The sequence below is a fragment of the Vanessa cardui genome, chromosome 27 (genome assembly GCF_905220365.1).
Source record: "Vanessa cardui chromosome 27, ilVanCard2.1, whole genome shotgun sequence".
Lineage (NCBI taxonomy): Eukaryota > Metazoa > Arthropoda > Insecta > Lepidoptera > Nymphalidae > Vanessa > Vanessa cardui.
Genome location: NC_061149.1, coordinates 3005815 through 3020580, shown reverse-complemented (window position 1 = coordinate 3020580; position 14766 = coordinate 3005815). Strand labels below are relative to the sequence as shown.

Genomic DNA, 14766 nt, shown 5'->3' with positions numbered 1-14766 from the left:
TTTGAATTTACAAAAAGGCAATGTTAAAAAAGTCTGTATCAACGCGAGAGTATCATTAAAATTGGTTTAGTAATTTTAGACTTCATTGGTTACAAATATCAAATATTTATTCTTTATCATATAACTAAAGATCTATGTAATATTATCTTTTAAAATCGAAGAAATAATAAATAAATGTTGTTAAATACAATTATATATTATGTACATATATCATCTTGTCCGGAAGTCAACAAGTATTAGATCCACGCGTTTTTACCATCTAGATAATCTTATATTTAATAATATACTTTCTTTGCCAATGAATTTATAAACCGACAAATTTTAAAACAATCTTAATTAGTCTATCTTTATATACAATACAACACTATTACATTTAACAACTTCTATCTGCTTACATTTTTATTCCATATTATGTCGTCAATTTGTTGTTTGTAAATCCATAGTGAATATCATAGATTAATAAAGCTCTCGACCAATAATGTCGCGTCGAATTGCTGTCAAATTTTTATTTGATTTTTTTTTTCACCTATAGCTGCAAAGGAGAATTCAGTGCCATATATACACATAATATCTACTACAGTATACATATATATGAAAAATTACTCCGTAAAATTTACTATCTAAGACATTGAAAGATATTTAGAAAAAAAACGCTAGGGGATTTCCCCTAACATAATGTTTACGTGTGATTGACCGAAAAAAAAACTAGTTATTGATTCCTTTTTTTTTATTTTTTGGTTTTTTAGTTCAATCAATTAAACACAATAACAGGAAAATAAACATATACTATATTATATAATATAGTATATGTTTATGTCTGGAAAAGTTGGCTAAATTAGAAATAATTCCGCCTGTTGTACAACACATCAAATAATTGTTTATATTTGTATAGTCTTAATATTTCTGTATTTTATATCTGTGGAGATTTTTTAAAGCATCTTTGTTGACGGTACAGCCGTAAACATACATACAAATATTTACAGACTAATACCACAATAACAACAGCCTGTAAATTTCCCACTGCTGGGCTAAAACCTCTCCTTTTGAGAACGTTTGGAACATATTAAATATCGCTATTCCAATACGAGTTCGGGGAATACACATGTGGCAGAATTTTAATGAAATTAGATACACGCAGGCTTCCTCGCGATGCCTTGAAGAAATGAGATGAATTATAAACACGAATAAAGCACATGAATGTTCAGTGGTGTTTGCCTGGATTTGATCCCGCAATCATCGGTTAAGATGCACGCGTTCGAACCACTTGGCCATCTCGGCTCACACTTCACTTATACTACACTAGACACTAATATATATTTTAGGATAGTAAAATATTATACTACAATTAATTTAAGTCGTAAAAATGTATCTTTCACACCTTTCTTGGCGGGTAACATGGCACTAGTGCCTTATAATATTAAATAGAAAGCGCTAAGCTGTAGAAGCCATAGAAGTCTTAGGAATATCGACGAATTTTTTGTTACAAATGTCTCTCAGGTGTAATATTTATTAACTATATAAATTGTCATTCTTTTGCGAAACTTGGTTTACTTGGTGGTAGGGCTTTGTGCGAGCCCGTCTGGGTAGGTACCACCCACTCATCAGTTATTCTACCGCCAAATAACAGTACTCAGTATTGTTGTGTTCCGGTTTGAAGGGTGAGTGAGCCAGTGTAACTACAGGCACAAGGGACATAACATCTTAGTTCCCAAGGTTAGTGGCGCAGTGACGATGTAAGGAATAGTTAATATTTCTCACAGCGTCATTGTCTATGGGTGATGGTGACCACTTAGTGGCCCATATGCTCGTCCGCCAACCTATACCATAAAAAAAAAAAAAAAAAAAAAAAAAAAAAAAAAAAAAAAAAAAAAAAAAAACTTCATTTCGATTTAATATTTTCTTCCTAACATATTTTAAAACAAAGATCTTTAAAATGACGCAACGGATTTCGATGTGATTTTTTTTAATAGATAGATTGATTCGAGAGCAAGGTTTTTGTATAAATACATGGACAAAATAGTAACTTATAATTTTAGGAGTTTCTAATGTTATGTAAAAAAAACAAATTCTGTGTTACTAGAAAAATTGTTACTACTACTAAATATACATTTAGTACACGTGCGGAACCGAGGAAAGTCGCTATAATATATATATATAGTCCATCTGGGTTCCTCACATATTCAATCGCGAAGCAGCCCTGTACCAGGACTACATAACCAAAGAGAGGGTATATTTAGAAAAATAATCAATGTTATCTACTAATACATAAATCGATAGTATCGATTTTGCACCTGTGCGAGGCCAGGCGGCTCGCTAGTTTAACAAATAGTCCATCTGGGTTCCTCACATATTCAGTCGCCAAGCAGCAATGTACCAGGACTACATAACCAAAGAGAGTGTATATTTAGAAAATAATCAATGTTATATACTAAATATACATTTAGTATCAGTACTGTACCCGTGCGGACCCAAAGCTGGTCGCTAGATTAACACATATACCTGCCATGCAAGTTGCAACGTAGGAATACTTAGTATTGTTGTTTCCCATTTCATTATTTATGCAATGACAATAATATAAGGGATGGTATAGCCCCAATATAGGTGGTCACCACTTACCATCAAGTCTCCCAGTTGACTTTTTGTCAATGGATAGACAACTTACTTAGACTCTAAATGGTAATGTACAAACATACATACAAAGCCAAATATTACTCACCTTAGTTTCTATTCAAATATACATTTCTGAGATATCGGTAACAGAAACATATATCTATACATTAGCATCGCTTTAAGCTAAATTATGTTGCTTTAAATTCCACACTCATAAAGTACAAAACAAATACAGTCTTATCAGAAAGGCATAAGGATAATATTAGCTTGTAATAACAAATATGAGTCATAGTAACTTGTACTATTTAATAGATAATAGTTCATGACATTTAGCGTCTTATGAAACTTTGAAAGTTTGGTTCGTAGGTTAACTAGAAGTACTACCTTAGTTCATAATTTAATATTATCCACCAATCTGTATATGAGCTTGGTGGTAGTACCTCCAAAACATCTTAAAAGAGGCCAGAAGTGAAACAATAACTGTTACTTTATTTTGTAATTTGCGTCTGTTCGAAATTTGAAATTTGTTTCAATCCACACATTCCTTTTGAAAGTTCCAAGGTCATTTAGATACTTTTATAATGTATATTCTAAAATTGAAATCAAAATGTTCTTTATTCAAATATTATGTTATCGGAAAGTATGTTAAAATTGCTGTAAACTAAATGTAAAGTTACCATGAGGAATCATCCAGAAACTCAGTAATTACTATTTATCACCAATTTATAAATTAACTATACTTAAAAAGTATCCTATTACTTTTTTATGTATAAAGTAGGTGGCCGCTAGGAATCATTTGATATGTCATTTTCAATTCGAATAGTTTTAAATATGGAATGCAATTTGTTATACTATTAATTAATTATTTATCCTGACTGAAAATTCATAAACTTTAAGCAATATTCGAGATCATAACAGATTAAAAATATTAGCTCACACATTTGTTTATTTTTTTATAAAAGTACATATAATATTATAAATAAAACAATTTTTACAATTCAAATATTAAATTACAATTTCTTAATTAATTCCTACATGTTATTTTTGTTAACAAAAAGTAAAACACATTTTCCTTCCTTGTAACGCTAACGCATTAAGATTTTCAAATAGAACAATGCACCTTATGTCAGTGCAACTAATGATTAGAATTGTTTGCATTTATTAACAATACTTGGTAGTTTTGCTTCTTGGAAATAAATCTTAAATATTTTTTGTTATGTTTCGTTCTATTTTTGAAATTGTTTACCGCTTATTAATGCTGTCCTTATACACAGATAAAATTAGATATTTTATTCGATTAATTTTAAATATATTATAATAATGCTTAGACTTTGGTAACCTCTATAAAAATATTTGTATTTGTGTATTAATGGAGTCGAATAACGAAACCTTGTTCTTTATTTCATTCTATGTACACAGATGAAAAAAAACTTTAAATAAAGTGTTGTACCTAAATATGTTTAAAAAAAACATCGATATTTTGAATATCTTTAATTTATAATCACATACATGAATAAAACGGATGTCTTTTTAATCGAAAAACACAGTTATATTCTTGACGAACTAAAACAAAGTAATTATATTATACGTCACATAAAGTGATTTGAAACTTATTTTACATTAAATAACGCGGAATTACTGTAATAATCGACAAGATGGTTTTAAATATTATCATAATGGATAATTATATTCATTTATAATTATTATATTCCGTGTATATTAATATATTTCCGTGTATTATTTCTGTTATAGACTTTACTAGAGATTTTTAACTCGTTTACTCTTAGTATTAAGAACTTTGTGTCAGGTCCAATGTAGTGGATTCTGCTTATCACTAGTTTTTCCTGTACAAGTCAAAGGATAGCTCAGTAAACAGCCCGGTCTGTATGTGTGTGTGTTATTATGAAAGAGAAAAACATTTTATCGACTATCGATATTTTTCTCACGACCTTGTGGCAATTTATCCGGCAATTAAACATATGGTTTGTAATGACTAGAGGCGATAATAATTTTAATCGTTATAATTATTATTATATAATGGAGATTTATACTTAACATTTTCCTATCATTTAACATTTACTATTGAAGAATTTAATATAAAATTAAAATGAATGTATCATTTTAATGTTATATTGTTATTTTAAAAAGAAAATGTCTTAATTACTTCTATGTTTATCAATTTGTTTTTGAGTATTAGTACTTTTATCTTTGCCTCTTAATTTTTAAATAACATAAAAGTAATAGTAAACATTATTTAACAAATCTTTAATGAGTTAAGTCACTTAAAACAAAAACGAGTAAATAAAGCATGAACTTGTTTTAAATTAATATAGATATCGATACTATTTACTGACATCCCTAACCCGATTCAAGTGTGAATGAACGTATACTTGCATCAGTGTGCCCAGCGCCGCCGTATCAGCCCGTGCTAAGTACGGAACTCGGCGTTTATATTATTTTTAGAACGTCGCAACTCTCGTATTACTAAAACAAGTTTCAACCGTATCATTAGAGTATTAAAAGTCATTTCTATTTAAAGTTACAGCTGGCGTTTTGTTTGTTAGTAGAACGTCATAAGACAAACGTTGTTTAAACAAATTTAATCCTTATTACTAAACAAGTTAGTGTTGATTCTCTTCGAAGTAATTTATAGAACATGCTCACGGATGAACTGCGCTTGGAATTAGTGCAAAGGTAAACTCTCTTTGGTTATGTAGTCCTGGTACATTCTTGGGATCGCTTGTAACTAGTCTTGACTAATTGCGAAAGTAAAATTAGATGTAATGCTTTTGATGTCAGGTTGTTTTATAATATGGTAGATTTAAATGGCGACAAAGTACAATATACCATATTAATTTATTAGCAAAACATGACGTCATCTTACCTAAGATACCAATTATGCATAGGACTAATCTATGCTGGTTCACTTCTATAATTTAAAGTGCCAGCGCCATCTAGTGTCTAGTTACAAAAAAAATATATAATATAAAACCTACTTTAAGAAAAAATTAACGTGTATACATATATGTATTTAAATTATTTGTTAACTATGTGAAAATTTCGCAATCAGACATAGGAAGTATATCCTTTCTTGGGGTTCAAGTTTGCTTCATACCAAATTTCATCAAAATCGGTTCAGCGGTTTGGTCGTGAAAGAGCGACATACAGACAGACAGAGTTACTTTCAAATTTACAATATTAGTATAGATTATAAGTGCCCTTTTGTACAGCAATAATTGCCAGTTGTAAATTGTATGCTAGAACACCTGTCACATTTAGTATTCAATTCAACAAACTGATATCGCAACAATTCAATTGTTTTACAATTGTGATTGCTATTTAAAAAAAGAATAAACCTTTTTTGAATAGTTTGAATTTGGAACGAGAAGAATAACAATTTCCATCATATACCGAAATTCATTATATCCATATATCTGAGGGTAGCTATTTGCTCATTGTTATGAATATAAAAAAACTTATCAAAACATATTGTTTTTTGAGGCTATACTAAAATTCAAATACTTATATCTGAATAACAATGAACTTTTTACATATAAATCGATATTCACACAATCGATTCAATCGAAAATCAATTTTATCAGCTATTCGATGTTTATTCGAAAAAAAATATATAATTAACTGATACATACCTACTTATGTATATATGTACAAGCGAGTGCGTTTGAATTTAACATAAAAGTTTTTAATGTAAATAACAACATATGACATCAGCGTGTGAAATGTGTGAAAGTCCCATCAAAATCGGTCCATCTATTCTATTTAGCCGGAACAAATAGACAGACAGAAATAGAAAAAAACAAAAATGTTATTTTGGTATATGTACCGTGAACTAATTGACACTCCAATTTTATTATATGTATAGATATGATTTCGCACGTTGAACATACCTAAATCCACGAAGGGCCGGTCGCCATTAAAACAATACGTGTTTCTCATACTAAGTATATTCCTTACCTAGCTCACTGTTGAAATCTCAAATTACAATTAATTTCATCGTTTTGTACCCTATTGTCAACGGAGTTCGGTTATTCTCTATACGACCTCTGTGGTCGAGTAGTCTGTACAACGGTTTTCATGGATACGCCAATCCGATGTCCCGAGTTCCATTCCCGGCCGAGTCGATGATAAAAAAGTTCAGTAGTTTTCTATGTGGTCTTGGGTCTGGGTGTTTGTGGTACCGTCGTTACCTCTGATTTTCCATAAACATAACACAAGTGCTTTAGCTACTTACATTGGTATCAGAGTAATGTATGTGATGTTGTCCAATATTTAATTATTCTGAATATGAAGAATAAACTCGAAACAGCGGAATATTATCGTTAAATGTTAGAAAGTGATAAGCGACACTGACTGTAATAACAATTATAACATTTAAGTAAAAGGTACACGTGTCAAAATAGCATTACAGTTTGTCATCATTATTACTTACATAATATAAAACAAAGTCGCTTACCGTTGTCTGTCCCTATGTATGTTTACATCTTTAAAAATACACAACGAATTTTGTTGCGGTGTTTTTTATTAAATAGACTGATTCGAGATAAAGGTTTTTGTATACAATACGTAGACAATATAGTAAAAACGTTAATAAAGACTGAAAATTTAAGAACGTTGGAAGGCATTCTGTAATATATTAATATACCTACTGTCAGCATTGTTCCCGTGCGAAGAGGCGGGTCGTTTTCAATAAATCACGATTGAATAGTTTTTTATATAGAAAAAAAATATAGATATCTAAATGATTTTTACTATCCGTCTAATATAAAAATGTTCTACATGTAAGCGATGTCTTATAAGTAACTGTCGTCCTGACTTTACACGGGTAATATTATCCGTCTAATATAAAAATGTTCCACATTTAAGTGATCTCTTAAAAGTAATTGTCGTCCTGACTTTACACGGGTAATATTATCCGTATAATATAAAAATGTTCTACATTTAAGTGATCTCTTATAAGTAATTGTCGTCCTGACTTTACACGGGTAATATTATCCGTCTAATATAAAACTGTTCTACACTTAAGTGATCTCTTATAAATAACTGTCGTCCTGATTTTACACGGGTAATATTATCCGACTAATATAAAAAAGTTCTACATTTAAGTGATCTCTTATAAGTAACTGTCGTCCTGACTTTACACGAGTAATATTATCCGTCTAATATAAAAATGTTCTACATTTAAGTGATCTCTTATAAGTAACTGTCGTCCTGACTTTACACGGGTAAAATTCATACAAAGAACTCTCCCAATGATTCCCTCCTTAAAGTTAAAATTACAAAAAACCTTTTATTAATTGGTGTCTACATCGAATAAAAAGTAGTCATGCTAAATTAAATATCTATACATATAATAAAATTGTGGTGTTTGTTTGTAATATTAAAATAGCCCTTTTTTACTCAATGCATATGTTTGTATTTATTCACGGTACATATATATATATATATATCAAAATGACATTTTTTTACAATTTTTGTCTATCTGTCTGTCAGTTTGTTCCTGCTTATCTCTGGAACGGCTGGACCGATTTTGACGGGACTTTCACTGGCAGATAACTGATATAATAAGGAGTAACTTAGGCTTATGCAGAATGCCTGCATTGTGTGCGTTCCCTTGTGTAGCTTAGCCGTGAGATAAAGTAAATTAACACGTTACAACATAGGACAATAGACAAACCTGCTCATTTATTCATATTTCATACCATAGATATAATTATTATTCTATATTAGATTAAAACATATAATTTTAATTAAAAATCGATTCGCTATATTATATAGATTTTAGATAAGATTCATACTATTTAAATCATTTTATAATTATACATCAATCAGTAGGATCACATGCCTTGGGCATGACACGATTAAAAAAAAAAACAAATACACTCGCTAGGTTTTTTTTTTAAATCAAACGCGTGATCTTGACTGCGGCGCAAAAACAAACACGTAAGAATAATAATCTGGTAAAACCCAACAGAGAATCTTGGAATAAAATAAATAATATACGTCACCATAACTCACTTTAACTATTCCTTATAATTTATTACATTTAAATTGTATATTATTTGTGAATTTAAATGTGTGTGTTATCATATAATGCAAGTCACAACATCAGATGTTTGCATACGACAGACAAATAATACGTCTACGTTATATTTAAACAACGAAGGAGGTTTAATTTAAAAATGCATGTTGACAAGCAAATGACGACCTCCGTGGTCGAGTGGTGTGTACACCGGTTTTCAAGGGTACGCCACTCCGAGGTCCCGGGTTCGATTCCCGGCCGAGTCGATATAGATTATCGTTAGTTTTCTATGTTGTCATGGGTCTGGATGTTTGTGGTACCTTCGTTACTTCTGATTTTCCATAACACATGTGCTTTAGCAACGTACATTGGGATCAGAGTAATGTATGTGATGTTGTCTTATATTTATTTATTATTATTTATTAAATGAGACATATGGTTGGTTTTCACTACCACATAGACTGTGGCATTGTAAAATTTTCCCATACCTTACATCAATACGCAAATAATATTAGGAACTAGGATATTATTACCTTGCTATGTATACAAGTATAAATAAAAAAAAAAAACAAATGAATCAGTTCAATTCGAAAATGTCAAATGTACTTGACTTTTACAACATTTTCAAAGGTAAATTCTTTTTCCATACAAGATGACGTCGTAGATGAGTTTAAAAAAAAAATTAAGAAAAAATTAAGGAACTGTAAATGTTCCACCGCTGGGCTTAAGCCTACTTTTCGTTTTATACTCCAGCCAAATTCGATGTGGAATGTTTAATAACAAAGCGTTGCTTAGCAACCAACGTCAGGCAGATTCTCAAAACATTTTTAGAAATATGTACAACAATTATTTTTGATATTAATAAAAATTAAAATTGATGATGAATAATAAAATATTTAAGACAAAGGACTAAGCGCATTCTTGTTTATAATTATAATACTTATGATCATCTGGAATAATGTAGATTTTAAAATGATACCAGAAATTACCTCGTAGTTATATAATTCGCTTTATTAACTTTATCTATCGCCTCCCAAACGACAGGTCTCATTTAGATTAATTTTGTGTATATTTGAATGGGTCAATGGGAGGTTTGAGATTACAATTGCTCTAATACTGGAAAAAGCAGCGTCTGTTGGTATGCTAGTGTATTAGTATGTTTTTTAAGCATTAATATTTTATACTTTATTAGGAATGCGCGATAAGTATATATTTTTATTTAAAATTAAAATTATACGACTAAAAATATACACCACCAATTACGAAGATGCTGTATCGCTATTATATACCTTCCTAAATCTGCCAATTGCTTAAAAAACACTCCAAATGTTACAAACCTGCGATTTCTTTACGTCAATATTAAAATATAGGGTTGTTAGTTTTGTAGTAATATTATGGTGGTAATTAAAGATTTTTAAACTTTTATTTTAAGCAAATTTTCATATAAATTATGTATTGACCGGCTAAATAATTTTTTTGGATTCTGTATTAAATTAAATTTTTTGTGTTTAAACAGGAAATTGTGTTATAATGAATATAGTTGTAATTTTAATAATTATTATTTTTTATTAAGAGTGTATCAACCCTAATTATGATGACACATGGTTTGTTTACTAAAATTCCAGATCGAATGTGGCTGGAGTATAGGAATTTAACCACACTGCTCGAATGCGGGTAGTTGACAACAGAAGTAAAATAAATTGATATTTAGACGCTTGTGCCCTCGCGATGTTTCCTTAAACGGTAAATACGAGATTAGTTATTATAAAAACAAATAAATCTTAGGGTTGGACCCTAAACCATAGTTTAAAACACACTAGTATCTTGGTCAGATCACAGACACTCTTTTTTCAAATAATAAAAAAAATAATTGAAAATCTGAAACGAGTTCTTTTTTCAAATTACTTCAACTAAACCTTAGTACGTTGCGAATGAGACGAGATTGTTTCTCTTTCACTCCTACCAAGTATGAGTGAGTAAAAAAATGTTGCAAACTATGATAGAGCATAAACAAGGCGTTGATATTCGAGTGAGTCAAGGATGCGATTATGAACCTTTGAAATTAAATTTAGTCTTATTAAAACATGTTGGCGGGAAAGTATTGACATTTATAAGATACTAGCGACCAGCCCCGACTTCGCACGGGTGCAATGATAAGACAAAACAATAGAAACTTCTAAATCAATTTCTATTATCAATATTTCTTTACTAAATAGGCTATTTGACAATGCGAAAAATAAATTGTGAATGATTGTAATCATTGTATATTATAAGTTTATAAATGGTTATTTACTAACGAAAGTTGAAAATAATACTTATTTTATTCAAAAATCAATAAATAAAAATGCATTTTTTCAAACGTTTTTCACGTGACACAAAACGCTCCTGATTGGCCGGCCTTATGATGAAGTAACTTTCTTGTAAACTTTGCTTTTCTACTATATGTACCATAGATTAAAATACAGGAAAGTGACATCACCGACACCATTGCAGCGCCATATTGTCCAAGTAACGTTTTTGCGCGCTATTTAAATATGGAATTTTTAAAATGATATTTTTCGACGAATATGTAGGTACTAGAAATAAAGATCACTACTTTTACTGGGTTCCTTAACTTCTACTAAATAATATAAAATGGATATTAAAAACCAGTCAAATAGCCTTTTCTCCATGTATAAATGTTAACGTTTAATTTTTTAATTGCATAAATGATAATACTTTTCCGCCAATATGTCTTAAGAAGATTAAATTTAATTTCAAAAGTCCATAATCGCGGTTTCCTGTTGAGTGAGAGAGAAAATCAATCTTGTCTCATTTGTAACGTACTAAAGTTTAGTGGAAGTAATTTAAAAAAAAAGAACCTGTTTTGTTGAACCTTTTTTATTAATTTTAAAAAAGAATAACTTCGTATAAAAACCTTCTTCTCAAATCACTGTATCTATTAAAGAAATCCGCATCAAAATCCGTTGCGTACTTTTAAAGATTTAAGCATATATAGGGATATAGGGACAGAGAAAGCGACTTTGTTTTATACTATGTGATATTTTCGTGTTTTATTAGCCAAAAGAATTAAGACAAATATTGTTTAATTTATTATACGATAGCTGAACAAATAGTATATAAATATATCCCATATAATTGTAATATATACTTTATTCTATATAACAAAGAGAAAAAAATATATAAACAGATAAAAGGTAAGGTTTGACCGGTTAGTTTCAGTAGGGCTTCAATCTAAGATTGCCCTATTGCCCTATATTATATATCAATTATATTTAACATATAACTGAATTATTATATACATAGATCCAAGTTTCAATTTTTTTTTAATTTATCGTTATCTAAGAGTATTAATTAATTGATGAATTTAATGAGCCGAGATGGCCCAGAGGCTAGCACGTGTGCATCTTAAACGATAATTGCGGGTTCAAACCCAGGCAAGCACCACTGAATATTCATGTGCTTAATTTGTGTTTATAATTTATTTCGTACTCAGAAGTGAAGGAAAACATCGTGAGGAAACCTGCATGTGTCTAATTTTATACAAATTCTACCACATGTGTATTCCAACCCGCATTGGAGCAGCATGGTGGAATATGCTTTCTCCTCAGAGAGGAGGCCTTTAGCCCAGCAGTGGGAAAATTTTGATAATATCGATAAGAACGGAAATTATTACAATTTTAGTTGCATGGCATGGCAATTGCATTGGGCTTTTAGTTTTATCAGATTATCTGTGTCATTTATGTGTGTGAAGAAATGGTGAGTGCACTTGGGCTTGCAGTGGGTAGCCGGTCATTATGATTGTCATTGAATAAAGACTACTTGCAAACAAACAAACAATTTTAATTTTCTGAATATATATAAATAATTATTTTTGTTTTGTTTTTATAAATATAGGAAATTATATATCTGTAACCGTTAGTAAGAAAACAGCCTATCATTCTTTAAAGGTCGGTAACACACCTGTACACCTGCTAGCCCTCTAGATGTTGCAGGTGACCTTGGGCGTTGGTATCTTCACTTTCTATCATGTGTACTAGTACTCGTTTGCCACGTATAGTTAATAAAAAAAAATGTTTTTTGTAAATAATCAGGCAAATCAAATATTCATATATGATTAATTCATTTTTACTTTAATATAAATTAAGAGTCCAATTTCCCTCCATTCACACCGATCTTTACTTTTTTTTTATAACACTTTGGCGGGAAATGAAACGTCATTTTTTTTTTAATCATGTACGCTATTTAGCAGTTAGTTGATATGTCATAATATAGGTATAGTACGACACAACTTAGATGTAGCATCGGCAACTTCAATAAAAATCTATTACTGCCGATTTACACAACCAAAAGAAATAGCTCGCTATCGCGCCATTCGACGCTATTCGCTGCTATAGATTCTCGCGTCAGTTCAACCCGAGAAAGCGACTGCATGTAAATCGACGTGTCAAATTGACGATTATATCGGTCATATACGATATTACAAGTTAAAGTTACATTTTTAACTTTGCCGTCTCGTAAATTCAAATCGTTTATAAAAAATACATTGGAGAAAAAGGCGTATTATTCGATACAAGATTTTGTAGATGATAAAAAAGTGTGGAATTAATACCTGTTGACTTCCAGGCAGGATTTAAATAATTGTATTTAATGTCTAATCTAAATGACTGTGTTTTTTTTTTTAAATGTTGAAAAAGAGTAACTACCGAGTTTCTTGCCGGTTCTTCTCGGTAGAATCTACTTTCCGAACCGGTGGTAGCTTCACTTAATTGTTAAATGACGATTCAAAAGTGCTTGTAAAAGCCCACTTGAATAAAGTATATTTTGATTTTTGATTTTTTGATATTACATTTGCGTAAAGATCGTATTCGCATAAGATATAAATATTGATAATTTGGGATAGCGTATTTGATTCGGATGTGATCGGTTTTACGAATTTTGCCGATGCTCCATCTAAGTTGTGTCGTACTATAGTCAGTAAATAGGTATATTGTATTGTACACGCTTGGACCTTGGTGCTTCGTGATTAATTTACAGATAATCAACAATTAGTACATAAGTACACAATACTTTGAGTCAGGCGATCACGACTAAATATATATGCGAATTTGAACCTTATATCAAAGTAATAAGTACTTTTACATAGGTACATACAAAAACTAAATGTCAGTTTTTTTTGAACTAGCAATATTAATAGTAGGTAATAATATAAGTCATACATACTGACGATTATATCTCATATATAATGTATTGCATATACCGATGGAAGTAGGAAAAAAGATAAAGAAATCACTTTTCTTTTTTCAAAACATTATCTCGCAAAACCATAGAGAACATCATAGATTAATCGAGCTCTCGACCAATGATGACGTCAATTTGCTGTAAAATGCCGTTTATTTAACTTTTCTCATCTTGATGTTGGAATAGAGTATACATGAATATGCTGTCACTTTTTTTAATATAAATGCCATACCATAACAAACAATAACCTTAATATACACCATAAATAACTTATTTTCACTCATAAACCATTTCGTGTATTAGAAATAAATAAGTTTTGATTGAACGTTGTTAGGTCTGCCTTACTTACTCCTTTACAAAGATTAGACAGGCGTTTAAAAAAAAACATTTCTACTTTATTGATTAATTGCACTAATAGAAACAGGGCGTATGTGCTGTATAATTCCACTATTGATTACATCGAAACAATTGATTATATTATTAATAATATAATTATAAAAGGAAAATAACTATGGAATCGATATAACGAAGATCCGATTGATACACGTGTGCATTGCTCATTATGAAGCTTTATTAATAATTAAATATTATCTATATTATAAGGCCGTTTTCGCACTGGACGGTTATAACGTTTAAAAAAACGACCGAATGAGATGATTAAATGATGTGATATGGGTAAATATTACTTTATTTATACATTTATATAGCATTCCAAGTATAACATATTCTGTAATTAAAATAGTGGATAAGAATAATAGTTTTTTTGCGGGTTCTTCTCACTAGAATATATTTCCGACCCAGTGGTAGCTTTGTTTTTAATTTAAAACTGTTACAAACAATAGAAAGGTGCTTTTATAAAGCTTACTTTTATAAAG

At 30.2% G+C, this 14766-nt stretch overlaps 1 protein-coding gene across 5 annotated transcripts in view; it reads left to right on the top strand.

Annotated features, from left to right (window-relative positions):
- The window catches only part of LOC124541216 (PTB domain-containing adapter protein ced-6), a 94015-nt gene that overhangs the window by 55360 nt on the left and 23889 nt on the right, over window positions 1-14766 (top strand). The window contains exon 1 of one of the 5 annotated variants that reach the window (XM_047119089.1): window positions 5026-5304. The exons of the other annotated variants lie outside the window; for them this stretch is intronic. Coding sequence (XP_046975045.1) covers window positions 5267-5304 — 38 coding nt within the window. The 5' untranslated portion in view covers window positions 5026-5266. Of the gene's footprint in view, window positions 1-5025; window positions 5305-14766 lie in introns of those variants that run through there. 5 annotated transcript variants of the gene reach the window in all.